The 24130-nt window shown below is 38.2% G+C and overlaps 1 protein-coding gene across 8 annotated transcripts in view; it reads left to right on the top strand.

Moving 5' to 3' along the window:
- The first annotated feature begins 2015 nt into the window (after positions 1 to 2015).
- Positions 2016 to 24130, top strand: part of Exoc6b (exocyst complex component 6B) — a 417559-nt gene continuing 395444 nt past the window's right edge. Inside the window, exons 1-4 of one of the 8 annotated variants that reach the window (XM_037203853.1) lie at positions 2016 to 2256; positions 7884 to 7931; positions 9714 to 9816; positions 9914 to 9959. In XM_037203853.1, the coding sequence (XP_037059748.1) occupies positions 2125 to 2256; positions 7884 to 7931; positions 9714 to 9816; positions 9914 to 9959 (329 nt within the window). In that variant the 5' untranslated portion in view covers positions 2016 to 2124. Of the gene's footprint in view, positions 2257 to 2683; positions 3140 to 7883; positions 7932 to 9713; positions 9817 to 9913; positions 9960 to 24130 lie in introns of those variants that run through there. The other 7 variants (XM_037203856.1, XM_028858058.2, XM_037203854.1 and 4 more) reach the window with 7 other exon arrangements.

The following is a 24130-nucleotide window of genomic DNA, read 5'->3' as shown; positions in this document are numbered from 1 at the left end:
AATAAATTCCATATATAATATATTATAATATGATAAATTCCATATACATTTAATTTTCTTCTTTTTCTCTTTCTTCCTTCTATAAATTCTATTCCCCTAGAGAACCTTGACTAATACAGAAGCCTTTAGAGAGACTTAAGCTGGTGGATGTGTTCAATTCTGAAACATGTTTTAGAGGTTGAGTTGTCATGCCTTAGTAGATTTAATGGGGAGAGGATGGACAGAGGGATGAGAAATGATTGTAGATACTTGGCTTACATAACTGAATAAATGTCATTAATTGTAGTGGTGTGTGTGTATTGGGGGGTGCTGGAAGGAACTGGTTTGGGAATGGAGATGGGTCAATAAATATTCTTTTTTTCTTCACTATATTTGGATGGCTTTTAACAATCCCATTGGAGTAGTGTAGTAGTTTCAGGAAATTTGTGTTTAGAGTTCAGGGCAGTGCTCTGCTTTGTAGGTTGTACATTAGGAAGTCAGTACTATATGAGTGGTATTTTTGAGCCATTAGATTACTTGGTGAGAGAGCATAGAGAAATAGAGTTAGGAGGCTCTAGAAGGGAGATTGAAAAGGTGTGTCAGTGAAAAGGTAAATCCATGTTAGTGTGGTTACTGTTTACATCTCCAGAAGAGAGTGCTTAATGAAGGAGTGAGTGCTGAACCTCAACAGAGGCTGCTATTAGGAGTAAAATGAATACTTGATCTAGTGGGAGGTGAAGAAGTGGAAAGGTGTCTTGTTAGGATGGAGAGCAGATAAACTAGATGGTAGCTGGGATGGGATGTGTAGTTCAGGGCAAGTTTTTCAGTGACCTTTATACAGAAATGAGAATAATCTGGTGGAGAGGGAAAAATACATAGGATGTAGAACAGAAGTTGCTTTCTGTTCCGTTCTGTTCCTGTTCTTCTTCCTGTTCTTCTTCCCGTTCTTCCCTGTCTTTCCCTTCTTCTTCCCCTTCCCCTTTCCTTCTTTTCTTTCCTTTCCCTTTCCTGTTCCTTTTCCCTTTCCCTTTCTTTTTCTTTTCAAGACAGGGTTTCTCTGTGTAGCCTTGGCAGTCCTGGAACTTGCCCTGTAGGCTAGACTGTCCTAGAACTAGCATACTTAACTGTAAATAAGCTCTGTGTGTGGAGAGCAGAAAAAGAGGAGGTACAGAGGTAAGCAGGTTGACTGGTTTTTGTGAGGGAAGAGGAAACAGTTAAGTGTATGCTCCTCCCTCTTTCTGAGAAGTGTATAGTTAGAACAGTAGCTGAGTGGGAAGAGTGAACATTGAGGCAGGAGAAAGTCAGGTTCCCACACTATGAGATTTTGGAGACTACAAAGTGATTTTTTTTTTTTTGAGGTGTTAATTGTTACTCGGTTTGAACATTCCTAATTTAAAAATCTCAAGTATGAAATGCTTGTAAGAAACACATGACAGCTGTCATAAGTGGAAAATGCTAGGTTGGCTTCATGTGTGTGTCCTGTTGTAGTCAAAACACTAATTCACTAAGACATTGCATAGATTTACCTTCAGGCTATAAATTATATATGGAAACATAATGAATTGTCTGCTCAGATTTGAGTTTTATATACCGGATAACTTGTACAAATGTTTCCCCAACTCCTCCAATCAGAAATATTTCTGTTCTCAAGCATTTTGGACAAGGGATATTCCATCTCTAGTAGGATTTTGTAGTGCTGTTGAATGACTCTTAGGTTGTAGCTGTGTGGTTATACTGAATCCAGCTAGCCTGACTGTGATTTTTCAGTAATCTTCAGCTTCTTGGATGGAGTCATGGGGTAACTGAATAGTTGAATTTACTGAAATTGAGTTTTTCTAGATGAGCTAAATGGAGAAAGGGATAGGAGCTGTAATTCAAGTCTTTTACTTTGTGATAACAGTCCTATGGTGTATTAAATGTTTTTAAGTGAACTAGAAAGTAACTTTTTTGATTTTCCTAAAACAAAACCAGGACTCATTTACCATGAGGACAATATGGATGCAGTTGGTAGTTTATGTATCCTGCCTACCTAGTTTCTATAGAAGTTTCTTCTGGGTTTGTAATTCTCTTCTCAGAAGTGCTGTAATCGTCATGCCATTTTCTCTTTAAAGGTCTGTCTATGATGGTGAGGAACACGGACGATTCATGGAGAAGCTAGAAACTCGCATCCGCAATCATGACCGAGAAATTGAGAAAATGTGCAACTTTCACTACCAGGGCTTTGTGGACTCTATTACTGAACTGCTGAAAGTACGAGGGGAAGCCCAGAAACTCAAAGTAAGGAGCCGCTGCCGGACATTCGCTCCTCTGTCCTCTTCTGGGGTTCTGAGTAGTTCTGATTGAAAGAGTAGGGCCCGTACTGTGTGACATGTTGTAGGACAGGCTTGCTTTATTTCCATGGGGTAGATATTGTTTGCTCCCTCTTTTCAAACGTAGAATTGAGGTGAAGGTACATGGAGAGCCTGACCCAAACCACAAAATTGGTATGAAGTGATCATACTAAAGTACATGTACAGTTTAGATATGATCACATTATTTTCCTGGTTTAAAAACCTGCGTAGCTCCCTTTGGTTAGGTTTGAGAGAACACAGTCAGCATCCTTAGTATAGAACTTCAGGTTCCATCCATCTGGCTATGTCATTTCTTCACTCTCATCTCTTGACTTCTCCTAAGATGATGATGATGATGATGATGATGATGATGATGATTTGAGATAGATTCTTCCTATGTATCCTGCCTGACCTCAAACTTTATGATTCTCCTTTCTCAGCTTACCAAGTGCTGAGATTACAGATGTGTCTCATTGTATCTTTGTGTAGTAAGGATTTGTATGAAATAAGGAAAGGAATTTATATCCAAACCCACATAAATAAGATTATGGCTTTTTGGATGTAAAGAGTACTCTTTTAAGTTAGTTTAATTGGAATACCTACCAGTGGATTGGAACAAGTGACTAGTGACTGCTTCTTTCAAGAGATTGCTGTTAAAGTCACCAGCGTCTTTGCTGATGGAAGCCGCTCTCCTGAAGTTAAAGCACTGCTATACTTACTTGAAAGGCCAAGGTGGGAAGACCTGGTGGCTGTGGAGTGCTGCTGCCCACAGGGTGAAGATTCATGTTCAGGAAGGAGATTGGTCTCAGGCGATCCCTTCTCTTAGACAGGTGACCTTGCTTGTTGATCTGAAGACTATTCTAAATTTCTGTTATATTAGATAGCTTAGATTTTTGGCATTTTCTGTGAAAACTCATCTGTCAGTAATAATAGTTTTATTTTCTTCTCTCTAGTCTTTATGCTTTTTTTTTTTTTTTTTTGGTTTTTCGAGACAGGGTTTCTCTGTGTAGCTTTGCGCCTTTCCTGGGACTCACTTGGTAGCCCAGGCTGGCCTCGAACTCACAGAGATCCGCCTGGCTCTGCCTCCCGAGTGCTGGGATTAAAGGCGTGCGCCACCACCGCCTGGCTAGTCTTTATGCTTTTATTTTTCTTGTTGGAATCTGAATTAGAATCCTTAATAGGATTTTTTTCTGCATGGGGTTAACTTGACAATGAATATAAAATTCATCTCAAAGAATATATTGCTAAAAATAAAAGTAAAGAAACAATTTTTAAAATTTTTCTTCCAGCCATTTAATATTTTTCCATTTATTTATTTATTTAAAAAAGTTTTTTTTTTTCATTTTACATACAAATCCCAGTTTCCCCTTCTTCCCATTCTCCTGCCCCCCACACATCCCCCCAATCCCACCCCCCACTGCTCCTCAGAGAGGGTAAGGCCTTCCTGGGGAGTCAACAAAGTTTGGCAGGACCAAGCACCTCTCCCCTGTGTCAAGGCTGAACAAGGTATTCTGCCCAAAAGCCATTTTATGCACCTGGGATGAATCCTGGTCCCACTACCAGGGCCTCCCCAAACAGATCTAGCCACATAACTGTTGCCCACATTCAGAGGGCCTAGTTTGGTCCCATGCATGTTCCCCAGCTGACAGGCCAGAGCCGTAAGCTCCCATCAGTTTGGGTCAGCTATCTCTGTGGTTCTCCCCCACATCCCCTCATGATCTTGACCTCACTTGCTTCTGTAATCCCTCCTCCCTCACTTCAACTGAAGTCAAAGAAACAATTTTATTAAAAGGCTAAGCAAGCTATTAGAAAATATAGTCTAAAACTGCAGTAGTTTAAAAAAATTATGTAACTGTAAAACATGACTGAAATGGATATGAAGCTATTAAACTTTGCAACTTACTTAATGTAAATTTTTTGTGTTTAACTACAGAAATATCAATGTGTTTGAATATAGGTGCTATACTGTTTCCAGCTGTGGGACATTATATAACACACACAGAATGCAATATGCTATATAATATATCATTACTTATATAAAAATTTCCAACATTTGAAATCTCAAACACATTGGATCCTAAGATTTGTATGATAGAATTCATCTATTTGAGAAACAGGATATTGCCAACATATTAAATAATTCTCTCTTCTCTATGCTTCGTAGATGCTTCCCCCATTTTAGATGTAACAAGTCTTTTGATAATGTGCTGTTTGTCCTCATTCAGCCCTCATAGTTCCTATCACAATCTTGATTATTCTTTTCTGTGTTTTTTAATTCTTGTGTATTGCAAACTTCTCTCACACATACTTGGGATCCTATTCCATAGTGGACCAAAGGGTATAAAAGATGTGGAATATGATTTAGACCAGATAGTATGGAATACTGCCTGGAATCTCACCAGATGCTGACTTTTATTGGTGATTGATACTCACTTTTGTCTTGTTTTATCTCTTACTTTAAATAGATTCAAATTGCAAATTCCTTGAGATTGGTCAGAATGCCTCTGAAGGAATACTTGACTGTGTTTTTTGAGTTTGGAATGTTTGGTTGCTTCAGACTCTAACCAGTTACTCTGAAGGTTGGGAATAATGTTTAGCTACATACCTGGTAAGCTCTATTTTAGGGCACCCGTTTGACCTAGGTGAAGAATGTTGAGATTCTTAACTCTAGAAAAGAATTTAAAAGTGGAAAAGTTTAAGTATTAACTACTTATAACACTAATTAATACAATGACATTACACTTTCCATGATGCCCATTATTTTGGTTCCATAGCATCTGTATACCAGTATTTATACATATGTTTGTATGTAAATGCACTTTCATATCTGTGTTTTTGAATTAGAAGTGTCTTCCTAGACAGTTGATATAGCCTCTTTTCAATGTGGTGTACAGAATAGTTATCTGCTTGAATTAAAATAGCTATTATCTTTTTTACCATTAACATAGATTAGGCTCCTGTGGAGATGTTTTTGATGATGGTTTGTATGAAATCAGTTTAGTGGATATCGATCAGCATTTCTAACAAAACTTATAATTAAGCGTAATAGAATTGAATAGGAAATAAAAGTGTAGTATGTCTAGTAAAGATAAACATTGTTTCTTGAAATTGTGTGTGTGTGTGTGTGTGTGTGTGTGTGTGTGAGAGAGAGAGAGAGAGAGAGAGAGACACTTTGTTTCTGTCTCTCTCCATTCATGTGTCTGTGTATGTGTCTCTGTGTGCCTGTGTGTGTGTGTGTGTATGTGTGTGTGTGTGTGTTCTTTCTGTGTATGTCTGTGCCCCATGTGTATCTCTGGTGTCTCTGTGTATGTGTCTGTATTCCTGAGGCTTAATATAAAATGTATGTCAGTTTGAGGTTAGAAACATTGAGAAATGATGCAATGAACAGGGCTGTTTTAGTATGAACAATAGTGGTAAATGTAGTTATACTGGAAGTTTTAATTTTGGGAGACCTCTAGAATAGGTCTAGAAAAAACATCCAATTTATTATTGAATAAGTACTTTGAAGGTGATAATGCTGTCATTCATTTTAACCATATTTTTTTTTTTTTTTTGGTTTTCGAGACAGGGTTTCTCTCTGTAGCTTTGCGCCTTTCCTGGAACTCACTTGGTAGCCCAGGCTGGCCTCGAACCCACGGAGATCCGCCTGCCTCTGCCTCCTGAGTGCTGGGATTAAAGGCGTACGCCACCACCGCCCGGCTAACCATATCATTTTTATTCACATTGCTTGAAAGCCTTCTCTTACTTTGAGCGGAATCCTACTTTCTAGTTATAGGCATTTATTAGGAGCAACCTTTCTTATAGCTCTTCAAGATATTCGAGGGAGCCTTCGTTTAGGTGTGGGGTGTAGTGTACAGGGTCCAGGTATAGTATGTAGTATCTCCAATGAGTTTTCCTTTACCTGTGGGATGAAATCACTTCATTTGTTTTTCATGTGATGTACATTTGGCTTCTAAAACTTTACATTTAATCATGCTGCAGTTTGTCAGTGGCATTCATGACACATGATATCTGAATGTCATTCTCATCATTTGATCTGCTCTTATTTTAGAGTAGGCACAGCAACTCTGGCTTGTAGGCCAAACCCAGTTTGCCTCCTATTGCTGTAAATAAAGTTTTATTGGGACCTAGCCAAACCAGCACATAACATTTTATTTATGGCTGCATTCCTGTTGATTAGTTACTGCAGAGATTTTGTGACCTGAAAAACTATTTTGCTGTAATGAAAACAGATTGCTGCCCTTGTTCGAAGTGATGCTTCAGTGAATGCCTTAGATTTACACTTGGCAGCTACATTCTATCTTGCCTCTCATTGAGCTCACAGTCTATTGGTTAATGGTGTTTTTCACATATGGTGCTCTTAGGAAAACAATTAAGAGGTAATATAAGTATTTATTGCCTCTTTTTCTCAGATTTCATAAAATCTTTTTTTCCGGAAGAGGTCGGATTTTATTTTGTCTTTGAAAGTAGGAGTGTATACTCTAATCTGCTGTGGATTATATTATCCAAATATAGTATGTAATTTAAGATAAAAAGTATGTTTTATGAAAAACTAGTTTCTGGAGATGATTTTGAGTCAAATAAGTTTGGAAAATATTTTATATTATGTTACTTTCCTGAGCATTTATAGTGTTTGTTATTCTCCCCTCTGTGTGTGTATGTATGCAATGCATGTGTGCCTGTGTGTTAATAATATCAACTAATATTTCTTTTTGCTCTAAGGGACACTGTGGTAAATACTGGGTTGAGAGATGTAGTAAAAGTATAAGGATCACCAGTCACTAGTGGAAGCCTAGGTAGTCTCTATGTAAGAAGTGTAGAAGTTAATATTGTCCATATTTTGATAATGTCTGAGGTGATAAGGAATTTACTATTCTAAAAATTTATTTTTTTATATTAGTGGAAACATCAAACGTAGATAATTGAAAAGGTGTGTGCTTGTTCCTTTAAATTATAAATCATAGCTCATTTAAGGCTTAGTCACATATTTTTGACTGTCTGATGGTGAAATTAATGGGGATATGGAAGTATTAGAAGCTGTTATGAATTAATGACCCCAAACTATTAAATAATTCAGTTTGTAGAATTAAGATAATAACTAGTAAAAACTTGACTTGCATTATAAAGTTGAAATTATACCTAGCCTTTTCAGGAATAAATTGTGAAAAAAGAAACGTCTGTGTTAACATTTGTTTTCTAAACATTGTACAAATGGTAAAACTCTTTGGACTATTTTCCATTTTATTTATTTCTCTTTTTTCCCCCTTTTTCCTTTTCTGTCCAAAGTTACAATGTGATCTTGGGATACTATAGTACCTTACTTTGGAATGTTCTATCTAAACCAAACATATCTCTTGGTCAGCTTTTCTTTTCCTTTTGCAAAGGTCATGGGGATGTCTAGGAGAACAGTTGATAAAAAATTTAAGTTGCAGAGAGAGCAGCTGTATCCTCATGTGCTGGAATACAGAAAGTATCTAGAGATACCCCAGGCTTTTCATATTAAATTTTGGATCTTTATTCAACTATCATCCAAGTGTTTGTTTTTTATGAGTTTAAATTGTCTTCTCTCCACAGAACCAAGTGACGGATACTAATAGAAAACTGCAACATGAGGGCAAGGAAGTAAGACCAGTTTCCTTTTGACAAAGTTTTTCTGTTTTGTGCTGTTCTCTTTGGATGCCTGTTCTTCACTTTGTGGCTTATAAGAATTTAAGCAGTGTGTTGGAATTATTACTTATTGTAGTGTTTACCTGAATAAAACAGACACCTGAATAAATACAGACACCACAGGTCACAATGATATAAGATGCAGCCCCCTTTGGCTGTCATAGAAAAAAAGAAAAAGAAAATCCTTAATTAGTCCTCCATACCTGCTGCAATGTTCCTCCTCTATCTTCACCTGCCTCCACCCTTCTCTTATGTGTTTTTTTTTTTTTTTTCCCCAGCAAGGGTCTCATGTAATAAAGCCTTCTTTGAACTGATCCCTCTACTTCCACTTTTCCAATGTTGTGATTACTGGCATATGCCACCATACCTGGTTTATATTATTTTCTTTTGCTCACTAGCTCTCCCTCCCTCCCTCCCTCCCCTCCCTCCCTCCCTCCCCCTCTTCCCCTTCCTTTTTTTTTGTTATAATTTACTTATTTCATGTCTGATAATAAACCAAATATCTGTATTTTTTTCAAACAAGATATTACTATGTTGCCCAGGCTAGCCTAGAACTCACTCTGTAGTCTAGGCTAGCCTTGAACTTATAACTGTCTTCTTGCTTCAGTCTCCAGCGTCCTGGGTTATAGGGATATGCACTTCACCTAGCTTATATATTTCTTAATAAGCTCTTCCCCAAGGACCTTATTGCTAATTGCAGCCTCACCCTTATTCCCTGCATTCTTTCTGCTTTTTATTATTTTGTTTTTCTCCACTTTGCTATCATATTTTTGGTATATGATTTTACTTATGTAGTTGTTTTTGTTTGTTTCCCTTTGTTAGAATTAGCTCCACATAGTTAGGGGATTTTACTTACATTAGTCATCAGTGCACCTCTTCTGGTTTTTTTAAACAGCAACTGTTGAAAAGTGAGTGCTCAACAAATATTTCTTTTAAAAAAGAATCATTGATTCTATTAATTGACAAACTTATCATCTAAAATTTTCTAATTTGCACTTTTTTATTTTTTATTTTACATTCGTTTATTTATTTGTTCCAATACCAAGACTGTTACTTCTATTATTTCATTGATGGAAAAACAAGAACAGATGATCTGAAATTTATATAATAATCAACAAAGCTGATCTCAAAGTCAACCTTTTCTGACTTGAAGTACATTCCTCTTCTGTGTCATCCACCTTCTCTGTATTCTTTTCACATATCTAAGGCTATAATTTTTAGGAGTGTTTGTGGGATAAATCCTGTAAGTAGATATGCAGATTTTTTCCTTTCACATAGTCCATATTCTGCAGAAATAGTTTGTTACATTGTGAGATGGCTATGAGAAGAGAGTCAATTAATCTTCAGTAAATGGATCTTGTACAAAAAGCCGTATCCTCTAAATACGGAACTTGTTTGTTAAAATGGGGACCTAGTTGAAGATAAGGAGGACTGCCTTCCTCCAGGAGCCCAGTACTCACAAGGAAATGTAAATCATGGAGTCTATACAGGGTTTGGAGAAAATGGGCAAATGTTTTATTTTTTTCCTGGATAGCCTTTGTGCTTTAGGGTTTATTTTACATAGCCCGTTTTAGACATGTGTGCTGGGTGGGGAGAAGGAATGTTTCACTGATTGAAGGAAGCACTTCCTTAGCTTGCATTGTAGGTCTTACTAGGAAACTGGGATTCTTGGATGCATTGAATGCAGAGTAAGAAAACGTAACTGAAAACTTTTCTGTTTTTCCCCCTTTTGCCAAGCTGGTAATAGCGATGGAAGAGCTGAAGCAGTGCCGACTACAGCAGAGGAATATTTCTGCCACTGTTGATAAGCTAATGCTGTGTCTTCCAGGTGAGGAACTAGGTAGGAATGGAGTAGGATTCTTGATGCATTTCCTTTAGCTTAGTTAGTTGTTTATTTTGTTTAAATGATGCCTGTGTGATCTGTTTTCTCTTTCAAGTCCTAGAGATGTACAGCAAACTGAGGGACCAGATGAAAACCAAAAGGTAAGGTTTTTTTTTTTTTTTAAATTGAACAATCTAAAGTTTCCTTAATTTATAATACTTAAAAAAGAGATTTGTTTTCTTATTTATGTGTGTGTGTGTGTGTGTGTGTGTGTGTGTGTGTGTGTGTGTCCGTCCGTCCACAGAGACCAGGAAAAGGCATTGGATCCTCTGGAGCTGGAGTTACAGGCATTTGTGTGTTATCTGATGTGGATGCTGGAGTCTGAATGTGGGTCCTTTGTGAGAGCAACAAGTGCTTACAACCACTGCCCTATTCCTCTAGCCACCCTACTTGCATCTTAAGTGGTCTTCAGTCTTTCTTTGACTTCCATAACCTCATCAGGTTTGAGGAGTATAGACGTATTACTGTTTTTTTTTTTCTCTCTTTTGGAGATAGATTGTCAGTGTATGTTACCATGCATGGCTTGATCTTGCTATTTTTTAAAAGGTCACATGTGACAACCTCTTTTCTAGTTGAACTCCTTAGATCTTTTATACCTGATACACTTATCTATATATGACTTTCAGTCTAATTTATTTTCCATATGTCCTCACTGTTACTTGTTCTTTCTCTATGTATCTGCTTTTGTCTCAATCAGTTAACTAGATTTTAGGATTCTGTTGTATCTTCACTAATGCCTTATAATCCATACCTCTACATTTCTTTAAAATGATTGCTTCTAAGCTTATAATAATCCTCGTTAACTTATAGTGGATCTTTAAAAATTATGGAAAATCACATAGAACACAAGGTTCTTGTAATAGTAGCACCTATTTAAATGGAAATACTTTATAGATTTAATCATTATCTATTGTATACATGAAATTATCTCATGCTACCCCATATTTGTATGTAATTATTATTTGTCATTAAAAATTTTAAACTATACCTCTGTATACCCTACCTTCCTTGATGTTATTATTGTCATTGCTCTTATTTCAGAATATGGCATAGTGCCTATAATATACTTGTATTTTTTCTATAAACTTCTAAGTTAAAATATTTTAAAGTAAGATTAAAAAGTCTTTGTTTGTGTATATATTTTAAATGATTCTGGCCCTCTTGTTTCTTTATATAGACCTAAGTTCTTTACCATCCCTTTTTGGATTAGTGCGATAGCTGTGAATTCTTTATTTATTTAAATAGTTAAATTAATTTTAAATTTAAATTTTATTTAAAATAAATAAAATAAAAATTAAATAATTTAAGGATTAAATTATTGTTGCTTTTCCTATACGGTAACATCCACCAGTTTATGTTTATAGCTTAGTGTTGTTTTAGAATATTCATAAGGCTGTGCCATTGCCTTCATTGCCTGAATATGTCAGGCCCCTCAAAAGTAAACCTTGTTCCCATTCTTCCTTCCCTTAGATTGAGCAGTCACCAATATATCTGTATGTTTGCATATTGTAACTGTCTCATATAAAGGGGGCTACATTGTATGAGGTTGTCTACATTTGACTTCTCCCTCTTACAGTGTTTTCAGGATTCAGCCATGCTTTGGTGTGAATCAATACTTTACTCCTTTTTATGGGGCTGCTTTTCCACTGTGTGGATGGACTGCATTTTATTTTTTCATCATTTGACAAACATTTGGGTTATTTTCACTTTTTAGTTATGAGTAAAGCTACTTAGAGACTTGTAAATTTTTATGTGGGCATATACTCCCTAAGTTCTTTTGGGAATATATACCTCTGAGTAGAATTTCTGGGTCATGCTGTATTTCTGTGTTGCACTGTTTTATGAAACTGGTTGATTACTTCTCAAAGCAACTGCATCTTTTTAATCTACCTAACACCATCAGATGATAATTAGTGCTTATTATTATTTAAAACTTTTAGATTTACTATTTTATTATTTTATGCATTTGAGTATTTTGCCTACATGTGTGTTTGTACACTACATGTATGTATAGTGCTTTTGAAGGTCAGAAGAGGGCTTTGGATCCACTGGGACTGGAGTTAAAGATGGTTTTGAGCTAACATGGGTGCTGGGAGTTGAACCTGGTTCCTCTGAAAGAGCAACAAGTGCTCTTAAATGCTGAGCCAGCTCTCTAGCCCCAGTGTGTATTATTGTCTGTCTTTTAGTTATCGGCATCCCAGTGGGAAGTGTTATCTCCTGATTAAAAAAACAATTTTTTTTTTTTTTGGTGGGCCTGGAGTGATGGCTCAGTGGGTAGAATGCTTGTTGTCATCTGGTGAGGACCTGAGCTCCTTATCTAGGATTCATGTGAAGGTGGAAGGAGAGAACTGATGCCTCAGAATTGTCCCCTGACCTCCACACGTGCACTGTGGTACTCCCACCACATCTACATACACACAATAAGAAATTAAATAAAAAATAAAACCAAAACTTTTTTTAAAGACAGGGTCTTACTGTATTGCAAGCTGGCCTTGAATTTATATAACTGAGGATGATCTTGAACTTCTTCAGAACCTCAATCTTTTCCTCTTGAGTGCTGTTTATCACTATACTTGGATTATGTTGCTGGGGATGGAATTAAGGAGGCTTTGTGCAGGTTAGAAAAGCACTGTATTCCCTGAGCTGCAGAGGCCATAGCCCTCCATTGGTTTTTGATGTTTCCTTCTCATTACTTTGTGTTTCTCTTTAAGTACATATACATGGATGTAATTGCTGTATTCATGTGTTTGCTATTCTGCTACTTCTTGAATCTACTTTTGAACTAATTTTGTTATTCTGGTTATAGGTCAAAAATAAATTTTGGACATTATAATGTTGATAAGTGTCTGGAGTTTGGGGGAACTTTTTTTTTTTTTTTTAATGTTGGGCTTTATTTTGGAGAAGTAGTGGTTTGCAGATCTCATCCCTCCAGACTCCATTTTAAAGCTCTGCTAGGGCCAGCTATGATAGCTCATGCCTTTAATCCCAACACTTAGGAAGCTGAGGCAGGTAGATAGATCTCTGTGAATTTGAGGCCAGTCTTGTCTGTATAGTGAGTTCCAGGCCAGCTAGGGATGCATAGTGAGACATTCTCCAACACTAACAACAAAAACCAAAGCTATGCTAGACCAAGTGTAGTCAATTTTACAGAATATTTAATTTGGCCTGAGTGGTGCAGTGGTATCTATGAACCTTGCCATTTGGCTGTTTGGGGTTAGGGCATTTTTCTGCCTTTTCTGACCTCCCTGAAGTGCTCATCTTATACCTCCCTGTTAGTCTATCCCCAACCATCTTCTCTCCTCCATCTCCTCTCCCCTTTTCCTCACCTTGCATACCCGGGTCTAGTACTCAGCAAAGACTCCAGGGAAACCCTATGTAGGTTTCCCCCCCTCCTCCTTCCCTCCTTCCCTCTCCCTCTCTGCTACAACCTTTTAGGCCTAGTATTTGATGCCTTAAGTCAGTAAATCTTCAGGCTCTCTGAGGGTTTTCCCTGACTCTGTCCATGTTGGAGGGATCACCTTCAGGTAGATAGCCCACCTTGTTTATTCTCTTCTTTTGGAGTTCATTTATCAGCTGCCTGCTGTTCAGTGACTGAAAACAGTTGTTTTAGGTATTAGCCAGGATCTACTTGTTTATAAAGTGGTATGTCATGTCTGTTTCTTGTTAAGTTTTCATGGCTGAAAAACTGGTTATTTCTCTTTGAGCTGTAAATATTGATTATATTATTGGGTTTTATGTTTTCTTTTTTTTGGGGGGGTCATAATGTGATAATAATATTTATTTGACACTGTGATTTACAGGGTACTTGCACAGACATTAAACTCATTGGAGCACTGTAACTAGTCTATCCAGTAGTATAGGCATTATCATCCCCATTTATAGATGAGGACACTGAGAGGCAGATGTTGTCCAATATAATTACAGTAGTAGAAAACAGAGCTGAAACATAGTTCAAATTTTCTGATTATAAATGCTGCATCCTTCCCAGTCCAGCACAGCTGCCCAGCAGCCCCAGTGAACAGTCATATGCCTGAAGATGGATTCATTTCTAAGTCTTCATGTTTTCACTGTTAATATACCCCCTTCCATCTTTCCCACTGACCAAGTTTTTAATAATTAAAGATCCTATGACTTATACAAATGGGTTTCATTTGAATGATATCAAGAGATAAGAAAGGGATACTAGAGAAATGTTTCAATGGTTAAGCCCAGGACTACAGTTCTGTTCCTAGCACCCATGTGAGACAGCTCATAACAACCTGCTAACTCCAGCTCCAGGGAATCCAATGTCCTCTTCTGGCTTCTTTGATCACATACACGTGCATATACACAGAGAGACATGCATACACAAATGCACATAAGTAGAAAATAAAATAAAGCTTCAAGAAAAGGGAGAGAAGGAAATACAGACATGGGTCATATGGCTACAGTCCCCCCCCCCACTTCCCACAGAGAGGCACAAAGCATGATTTATATTCAATGGGAAGGGAAACAGTGCCTTGTCCCATCAGAAGTAAGCAGACGACAGAAGATAGCAAGCTGAGCAGCCTCTGAAACAGCAGGAAAAAAAGTTGAGATGATTATCACAGAGCAAAGATTCTATGTCTTTCTGGGTGAGACGGTGCCGTGAGATGTCCCTGTTTATCTAATGTGAACTGTTCTCCTCTGCCTTTAAAGATCGCCTTTGGTCTCTGTGGGGTGACATTTGCCTCTGTGGGCACCCCTCCTTGCCTCTTCCTCCTTCCTGCTCCCAGTCCTGCACAACCATACCTGAGACTAGGTAGAAACAGGAAGGCCTTCATCTGGTCAGGTTCCCAGACTGCAGCAAGTCCACACTCGAATAAGTCAGCAAACCACAACTAAGCAGGACTGAAATAACTCAAAGAAATCTTACCTCATCAGTAAATTAATAAATTTGAGCCTAAAGGAAGTTTCCCCTCCCTTCAAAGTTCATTTGTCCCAGACTTCATAGAAATATACTCAAAAGACTAGAACCGTTTTAAAACACAGTGTTTATGGTTGTCAACTATGGAATACCATGTGATGAGTACTGCTTCATGAGCTTCCAGTAATAATAATGAGCAGAGGCTTCCAGACATGAGCAGAGGCCACCATCTGACACACGGGGAAACTGAGGCCACGGAGGTGAAGTAACTTGTCCTCAATAACAAAGCCACTCAGTAAAGTGTTCTTCCCCACAGACACACTGTTGGAGGCAGAAACGGGGGCTTCAGGCTCATGAGGTGATTTGGGGTATAGCTGGCCTCTTCTTCAGCATGTGGGGTGATGGCGGCTCCGACTTGTAAGACAGAATAGTAATAGGCATTTGGCACACAAATGCTCCTGGGTTCTCCTTCTAGCAAAAATGTCACAGCCCATTGTGTTTGGAAATGGTGAAGAAAATGAGGGAGGATCCATGGAGTCATTTTATCTATTTATTTATTTTGCTAAATTAACTTACTTTTTCTTTTTGGATGATATATCCAGTAGCTTCCATAGACCTCCTGGCAAAACTGGCCTCCACTGCTTGAAAGACAGTTTTCATAAATAAGTGGGCTAAAGGGATTACTGCCTTCCAGGAAAGGGCATGAGTTTCTGTACACTGAAAATGCTGTGAAGCTGTGCGGCCGTCTTTCAATACATGGCTATAAAACAATCCTGGTGACAAAATGCATAAGCAGAAATTCTTTTATGTTTTATGTTTTCTAAAGAATCTCTAACACATATCTTTGTTAATAATGTTCTTCTATTAGGAAAGGAAGTACTATTTTTCTGTGGTGAAAGCTTATATTTCATATTTTATTGTTATGAATAAGAGGAAAAATTTATTGGTAATTGTGATTTACTTTCAGGAACCTCTTACTAGAAGTTAAAAAAATATTGAAACAGCCCTTTTTATAATAGTATCCAACCACTTTGTCTCTATTAAACCTCTTAGAGCAGTGGTTCTCAACCTATGGGTCGTAACCCTTGTGGTGGTGGTCAAACAACCCTTTCACAAGGATCGCCTAAGACCATTGGAAATCACAGATATTTACAATTCTTAACAGTAGAAAAATTAGAATTGTGAAGTATCAATGAAAACAATTTTATGGTCGGGAATCACAAAAACATGAGGAGAACTATATTAAAGGATTTCAGCATTAGGAAGGTTGAGAACCATTATCCTAGAGGGAATAGGGGAGCTGAGCACACATGCAAATGAATTGGAACAATTGGCTTCTCATTGTTTTTCTTTTTCTGTGTAGCTTTGGCTAGCTTCAAACACACTGTGATCCTCTTGCCTCTGCCTCCTGATTAAGGGTATGTGCTACCACACCTGGCCTCATTAGTTAATTTATTTTTTATGTATTTAAAGATTTTCTTAGAAACAAATTTTGATTATGTGTTTATGTGTGTGTGTTTATGCATTTGAGTGCAGGTATCCCCAGAGTTTAGAAGAGGGTATCAGATTTCCTGGAACTGGAGTTATAGGTGGTTGTGAGCCATCTAATATAGGTGCTGGGATCCAAACTTGGGTCCTTTGCAAGAGCATTAAGTCCCCAGTTACTGTTTTAAATGACTTTTTTATTTGTATTATTACCATATGTGGTATATGTACTTGTCAGTGTGGGTGTGTATACACATGCGTGCAGGTTTATATAAATGCATGTGGTGGCCAGAAGTTGATGTTGGGTTTCTTTACTTGATCACTCTCCACCTTTATCTTTTGACACAGGTCTGCCAGTGAACTTCAGGGTTCCACCTGTCTGTATCCCACAGAACTGGGATTATAGGCATATCTACCATACCTGTTTTTTTTTTTTTTTAATTTTATATGGAATGGGGATCCATAGGTCCTTATGCCTGTGCAGCATTATTTACTGGCTGAGCCATCTCCACAGCCTGCATTCAGTTTTTAAAACTTTATTTATTTAATTTTATGTGTATGTGCTTGAGTACATATATGTGCACCATTTGTGTGCAGTTGTTTACAAAGGTTACAAGAGGCAATTGAGGTCAGAAGACTTATTGGATCCCCTAGAGCTGGGGTTACAGATAGTTGTAAACTGCCATGTGGGTGCTGGGAACATGGGTCCTCTGCAGGAAGAGTAAGTACTCCTAACTGCTGAGCTACCTCTCTAGTCCTCTACATTCACTTGTAATAATGCAGATTATTGCACAAATCCTGAGTGATCTTATAATAAAAACCTGGAGCCAGATATCAGGGTGAAAGCTGAAAGATAAGAGAAGCAGAGCAAGTCACAGCCACCACTTCTTACCTCACCAACTCCTCAGCCTGAACGAGAGCGAGTTCCTGTCTCCTCCCACCTTATATTCCTTTCTCTGCCCAGCCAAAGCACTTCTTGTCTCAACCTTCCTAGTGCTGGGATTAAAGGTGTGATCCCAAGTGCTGGAACTAAAGGTGTGATCCACCACTGCCCTACTTCTATATTTAATCTAGTGGCTTGTTCTTTCCTCTGATCTTCAGGCAAATTTTATTTGTTCAAAATATCACCACAATAGATGTTGATAAAAAGTAATGTCAACATCTTGAATGGAATTTCCATGGACTGTATACATGGGTTTTTTTCTTTTGTTGCATGTTAAATATTTAATTGGATGCCATTGTTTAGTTGTTTATCTGTGATATCAAACACTCTAGAAATTTGGATAATTTTATTGATCTGTTATGTTTGGGACACAAGCTTGCCAGAGGAAAAGGGGAAATGGGGAAATAAGGTGCTGTTCTTTGTTGCCAAAGATCATTGAGTTTTGTACTAATTAGTCTTGAAAAATATGGTTCTACTTGATAGAGGTGATGTTTTCAGTATGGGCTGCATGTCTGCAGGCGGCATGACTAGATTCTCCTCATTCTGTAAACAGAACTCCAAGATAGAACTAAACCCCAGAATGTATTTATCTTTGTAGCTTAATTTCTGGCTTTGTACCCATTCTAAAGTTTTTCTTTAGAGGCATTACATTTTATTACACATAGCTAGCTCTCCATACCTAGTTGTGTCATTGCTCTTCTGTGTACACTAAATCATATAAAATTGTAATGTGTTAGAGTCTAAAATTTTAATGAAAATAATTATTTCAGATTTATTTATATTTGTACTTTTATTCCTTAGTTTAAGGAAAATAAACCTTTCTTTTCTTCATTTGTTTGGACTAAGAATTTGATTCTTGAAACCTACAAGAGAAGACATAAAAGGAAATAAACTAGTTTCTGGTCTTGGTGTTTGGTGCTGAGTGTGTTGAGGCAAGAAGAGTGGAAATGTCTTCTGTGAAGAGACCATGTCCAAACTCGACCTGTACATCTGTTTCGTCTATGGAAGGAATGAGTTTTCCTGTTCTAGACAGATATGGGAAATGTCAAAATTAGGGGATTTTAAAGGCTGAAGAAGAAATATGAATTTTTTGCTGTCTAAGGAAAAAACACTATGATTCTCACATTTGTATGTTTTTCATTGAACTTTTGTGTTTATGACTTGTATTTATTGATATATAGCTATAATTATTAATAAATTATGCATGTTTATACTTTCTTTGGGAGGGGGACAGGGTCTGACCTGTAACTTACTGTGTAGTCCAGGCCTTGAACTCATGGTGAACCTCCCGCTTCAGCCTCTCAAGTACTGTGATTACAGGTAAGAGCTATCATGTCTGGCTTATATGTATACTTTACAAATGTTGTGATTGTTCTTGTAAGGTCTGTTTGTTTTTAAATTAGTACACCACCCAGGAAAATTTATGGAAAGGATAGATCAAGCTCTGAGTTCATCTCTCTGCTCTAAAATCCTATTTAGCACATTGTTCTGAGGTAGAGGATGGATGAACCAGACGTAGAACTAAAGAGAACCCAGTGCTGTCCTTGATCTAGGCAAAAGCTGAGAAGTGTTAGATAGAGCTGTGTTTTAAAAAAATGTTTTTCGGGCTGGAGAGATGGCTCAGAGGTTAAGAACACTGCTTGCTCTTCCAAAGGTCCTGAGTTTAATTCCCAGCAACCACATGGTGGCTCACAACCATCTGTAATGAGATCTGGCACCCTCTTCTGGCCTGCAGGGATACATGCAGGCAGAATATTGTATACATCATAAATAAATAAATCTTTAAAAAAATGTTTTTCAATCAACAAGATTGTAAATATTTTTAGTATTTTATTGATATTTTAATACATGGATATATTATAGTTTGTTTAGCCATCCAGTTCCTTCTTACTTAGTAATTTTGTTTTATTTCCTAATATAAATTAGTCTGTAATTTAAGAGTCATATATTTTTGTCTATTAAATTTCTTTTGAAATGCATTTGCTAAGAATAAGCTTGCTTATCAGCATGATGTGAATTCTTATGTATTGAAAATACTGATGATAATATACATTATCTTTTTTGTTGTTATTTATTTTTGTTTTTTTAAAGACAAGGTCTTACTAGATAGCCCTGACTGGCCTGAAACTTGGAGACCAGGATTGAAAATACTGATGATAATATACATTATCTTTTTTGTTGTTATTTATTTTTGTTTTTTTAAAGACAAGGTCTTACTAGATAGCCCTGACTGGCCCGGTCTCAAACTCTCAGAGATCTGCCTCTGCATCCTGTGTACTTGGCTCAGAGGTGTGCACCACCACCTGGTCAGTATACACTATCTTTTAAGAAATCCTTAGTAGTGATAAATATTTTTTACTTTAAAATTCTGTTTTTGATTCATATTATTTCACCTATCAGCTCAGCTATTCTTTTAATTGAATTTTTTTTTTTTTTTAAATTGAAACTTGAGCTGGGTGGCAGTGGCGTACACTTTTAATCCCAGTATTTGGGAGGAACTCACAGATCTCTGTGTGTTCGAGGCCAGCCTGGTCTAGAGCAAGAGCCAGAACAGGCACCAAAACTACACAGAGAAACCCCGTCTCGAAAAACAAACAAACAAAAAAAAAAAAAAAAAGAAAGAAAAAGAAAAAAAAAATGAACCTTGAACTTATTTTGGTTTTCTGTGAACTAAAAAAAATTCATTGTTCTGTTTTCTCTTTGTTTCACTCTTCCTCCCTCCCCCTCCTTCCTTCTTACCCCTCTTCCTCATTACCTTTTCCCAGTCTCCCCTTCTCTTTTCTTTCTTTGATGGTGCTCAGCCTCATGTAAACTAAGCAAGCATTCTACTATTATATTACATTCCCAGTTCAATTTTGTTGTTGTTGTTGTTTATATTGTTTTTTTTTTTTTGAGACAAAAGTCTTATGTAATCCAGGCTGGCTTTAAATTGCCAAGAGTAACTTTGAGCTTCGATCCTCCTGCCTCTGCCTATCAGGTACTAGGGTTCCAAGTATATATATTGGGGATGGAACCCAGGGTTTCATGCATGCCAGACGAGCATTCTACCAACTGAGCCACTTCTAACTCCATTTTGTAAAAACTCAATTTTAGAAATGGGCATGGTGATACACATGTGTTATACGAGCACTTGTAAGGTAGATGCAGGAAGATCAGAATTTTAAGGTTGATATTAGCTACATGAAGAGTTTGAGACTAGCCTAGTCTATATGAGGCCTTGTCTTATAACAAAAGAACAAAATGAACTTAAGTTTATTAGTTATTTGTATATACATCACACATCTTTAGGCTGGATGCTCATCAACAGATGAATGCTTAAAAAATAAAATATGGTTCATGTACAATGGAATTTCATTCACTTATAAAGAAAAATGAAATATAACATTTGCAAGAAAATTAATGTAATTGGAGAGCACTGTGCTGTGTGAATAAGTCTGACTTAGAGAAATGCCACACATTTTCTCTTACATATAGACTCTAGACTTATATATATTGTGTGTGTGTGTGCCAGTTCCTTCTTATTTAATACCTAGGTTACTTTGTTTTACTTTCTAATATAAATTAGTCTATAATTCAAGAGACTTACATATTTTTTTTCTTCTTTTTTTTTCTTCTTTTTCTTTTTTTCTTTTTTCTCTTTTCTCTTGAGACTTACATATTTTTATCCATTAAAATTTCTTTTGAAGTCAGGAAAGTAGAAAGAATACCTTGAGATGGGATGAGGAGAGAGAAGGTGTGGAGGTGAGTGAAGGAGACAAAAGAGCAGTGACACATGGTCTGAGAGCAGAAGTTGAACAGTGGGAGTCTGGAAGAGAGACAGGGCAACAGGGAAAGGAGATGGGAATGAGGGAAGTGTGCTGGCACTGTAGGAAAATGCTGTCAAACGAAACCCATAACTGTGTTCTGACTGAGAGAGAATAAAGAGGCAATGAGAAACTTGTTAAGATTTTCAATGTATATACAGGATATTAGTAATAAGATATATTGGTATACATCAAAATATAGGAGCATTTTGTTTCTTTTTGCTTTTGAGATATAGTGTAGCACGAATCTTAAAAGGTCTTATTAATAAAAACAAACCAAGAGCCAGGTGTTGGGGTGAACGCTGAAAGATCAGAGAAACAGAACAAGCCACAGCCAACCTCACCTTGCCAACTTCTCAGTTGATCTTGTTTCCTCAGACTGAAAGCCTCTGAATCCTCATCCGAATGGGTTTCAGCTGAACTGCTGCTAAAAGCTAAAAGCTTAAAAAGGCCCTAGTTCCTGATCCTCACGCCTTATATACCTTTCTGCTTCCTGCCATCACTTCCTGGGATTAAAGGCGAGTGTCATCATGCCTGGCTGTTTCCAGTGTGTCTTTGAACTCACAGAGATCCACATGGATCTCTGCCTCCAAGGAATTCTAGGATTAAAGGCGTGTGCTACCACTGCCTAAACCTATGTTTAATATAGTGGTTGTTCTGTTCTCTGACCCCTAGATAAGTTTATTGGGGTGCACAATATATTAACCACAATACAGTCTCACCATGTAACACTGAATGGCTTGGAACTCTCTATGTAAAACAGGCCTCTATCTTACAGAGATCCTCCTTCCTCTGTCCTCTGCATTTTAAGCATGTGCCCTCCCCTCCCCTCCCCTCCCCTCCCTCCCCTCCCCTCCCCTCCCCTCCCCTCCCCTCCCTCCCCTCCCTCCCTTCCCTCACTGTTCTTTCTCCTTCTCTCTTCTCTTCTCTTCTCTTCTCTTCTCTTCTCTTCTCTTCTCTTCTCTTCTCTTCTCTTCTCTTCTCTTCTCTTCTCTTCTCTTCTTTTCTCTCCTCCTCTCTTCTCTTCTCTTCTCTCCTCCTCCTCCTCCTCCTCCTCCTCCTCCTCCTCCTCCTCCTCTTCTTCTTCTTCTCTCTCTCTCTCTCTCTCTCTCTCTCTCTCTCTCTCTCTCTCTCTCTCTCTCTGCAGTATTTCATTATGTAGCCCAAGCTGGCCCCCCAAACTTGTGCTGATTTTCCCACCTCTGTCTTTTGAGTGCTGTGACTATAGGTAAGTGCCACCATACCCAGTTTTTTTTTTTGATATTGTCTCTTTTTTTAAAATTATTTTTTACATACCAACCCCAACCTCAGTTCCCCCTTCCACCTCTATCCCCACTCCCTCCCCACGTCCCCCTCAACCTACCCCCTTCTACTCCTCCAAAAAAGGCCTCCCATGGGGAGTCAACAAATCCTGGTACATTAACTTGAGGCAGGACCAAGCCCCTTCCCCTGGCATTAAGGCTGAGCAAGGCGTCCCATCATAGGTAATGGGCCCAAAAAGCCAGTTCATGCACTGGGGATAGATCCTGGTCCCACTGCCAGGGGCCCCTCAAACAGACCAAGTTACACAAACTGTCTCCCATATGCAGAGGGTCTAGTCTAGTCCCATGCAGACTCCCCAGCTGTCAGTCTAGAGTCTGTGAGCTCCTAGGAGCTTGGTTCATCTCTCTGTAGGTTTCCCCATCATGATCTTGACTCCTCCCTTGCCCATATAATCCCTTCTCCCTCTCTTCGACCGAACTCCTGGAGCTTGGCCTGGTGATTGGCTGTGAATTTCTGCATCTGCTTCTATCAGTTACTGGATGAAGGCTCTATGATGACAGGGTGTTCACCAATCTGATTACAGGGGAAGGCCAGTTCAGGCACCTGTTCACTATTAGTAGTGCTCTAATCTGGAGTCATCCTGGTGGATTCCTGGGAATTTCCCTAGTACCAGGTTTCTCCCTAACCCCATCATGGCTCCCTCTATTAAGATATTTCTTTCTTTGGTCTCTCACTCTGTTCCTCCCCCAGATCAACTGTCCTGTACCCTCATGTTCTCATCCCCCATCCCCTTACCTCTACCACCCCCACCCCCAGTTTACCCAGGAGATATCATCTATTTCCCTTTCTCAGGGCAATCCATGTGTCCCTCTTAGGGTCCTCCTTTTTACCTAGCTTCTCTGAATCTGTGGGTTGTAGTCTGGTTATCCTTTACTTTACATCTAGTATCCACTTAAGAGTGAGTACATACCATGTTTGTCCTTCTGGGTTTGGGTTACCTCACTTGGGATGTTTTTTTCTAGTTTCATTCATTTCCTGCAAATTTCATGATGCCATTGTTTTTTACAGCTGAGTAATACTCCATTGTGTAAATGTACCACATTTTCTTTATCTAGTCTTTGGTTGAGGGCCATCTAAGTTGTTTCTAGGTTCTGGCTATTATGAATAGTGCTGCTGTGAACATAGTTGAGCATGTGTCTGTAGCTGTAACCAACTGTCTTATTAAATAAGAAACACAGAAATAATGCAAAGAAAAAAGCCAAGAGATCAGAGCTAAGAGCCTTATCCACCTGCTGTAGCTAGCCAAGAGACCTCTCCGAAAAGGGACCTACTTCCTGTGTGGTTGTCTTTATATAGTCTTTCTGTTCTGCCTTCTCATTGGTTGTAAACCCAAACACATGACTGCCTCGTCACTGCCTGTCTGTAGAGACTTCCAGGTCTTCTATGGTATTGAGATTAAAGGTGTCTGTCTCCAATGCTGGCTGTATCCTTGAATACACAGAGATCTACCTAGCTCTGTCTACCAAGTGCTGGGATTAAAGGCATGCGCCACCGCCGCCACGTTCTTGCTATGGCTCTAATACCTCTGACCCCCGGGCAACTTTATTTATTAACATACAATTAAAATCACATTTCAGTACAAATAAAATACCACCATATATGTCCTTTTGGTATGATTGAACATCCTTTGGTATATGCCCAAGAATGCTATCATTGGGTCTTGAGGTAGATTGATTCCTGATTTTCTGAGAAGTCACCATATTGATTTCCAAAGTGGCTATACAAGTTTACACTCCCACCAACAGTGGAGGAGTGTTCCCCTTGCTCCACCTCCTCTCCAACATAAGTTGTCATCAGTGTTTTTGATCTTAGCCATTCTGACAGGTATAAATG

The sequence above is a fragment of the Peromyscus leucopus genome, chromosome 3 (assembly GCF_004664715.2).
Source record: "Peromyscus leucopus breed LL Stock chromosome 3, UCI_PerLeu_2.1, whole genome shotgun sequence".
Classification (NCBI taxonomy): Eukaryota; Metazoa; Chordata; class Mammalia; order Rodentia; family Cricetidae; genus Peromyscus; species Peromyscus leucopus.
This window is presented reverse-complemented; position numbering and strand designations above follow the sequence as displayed.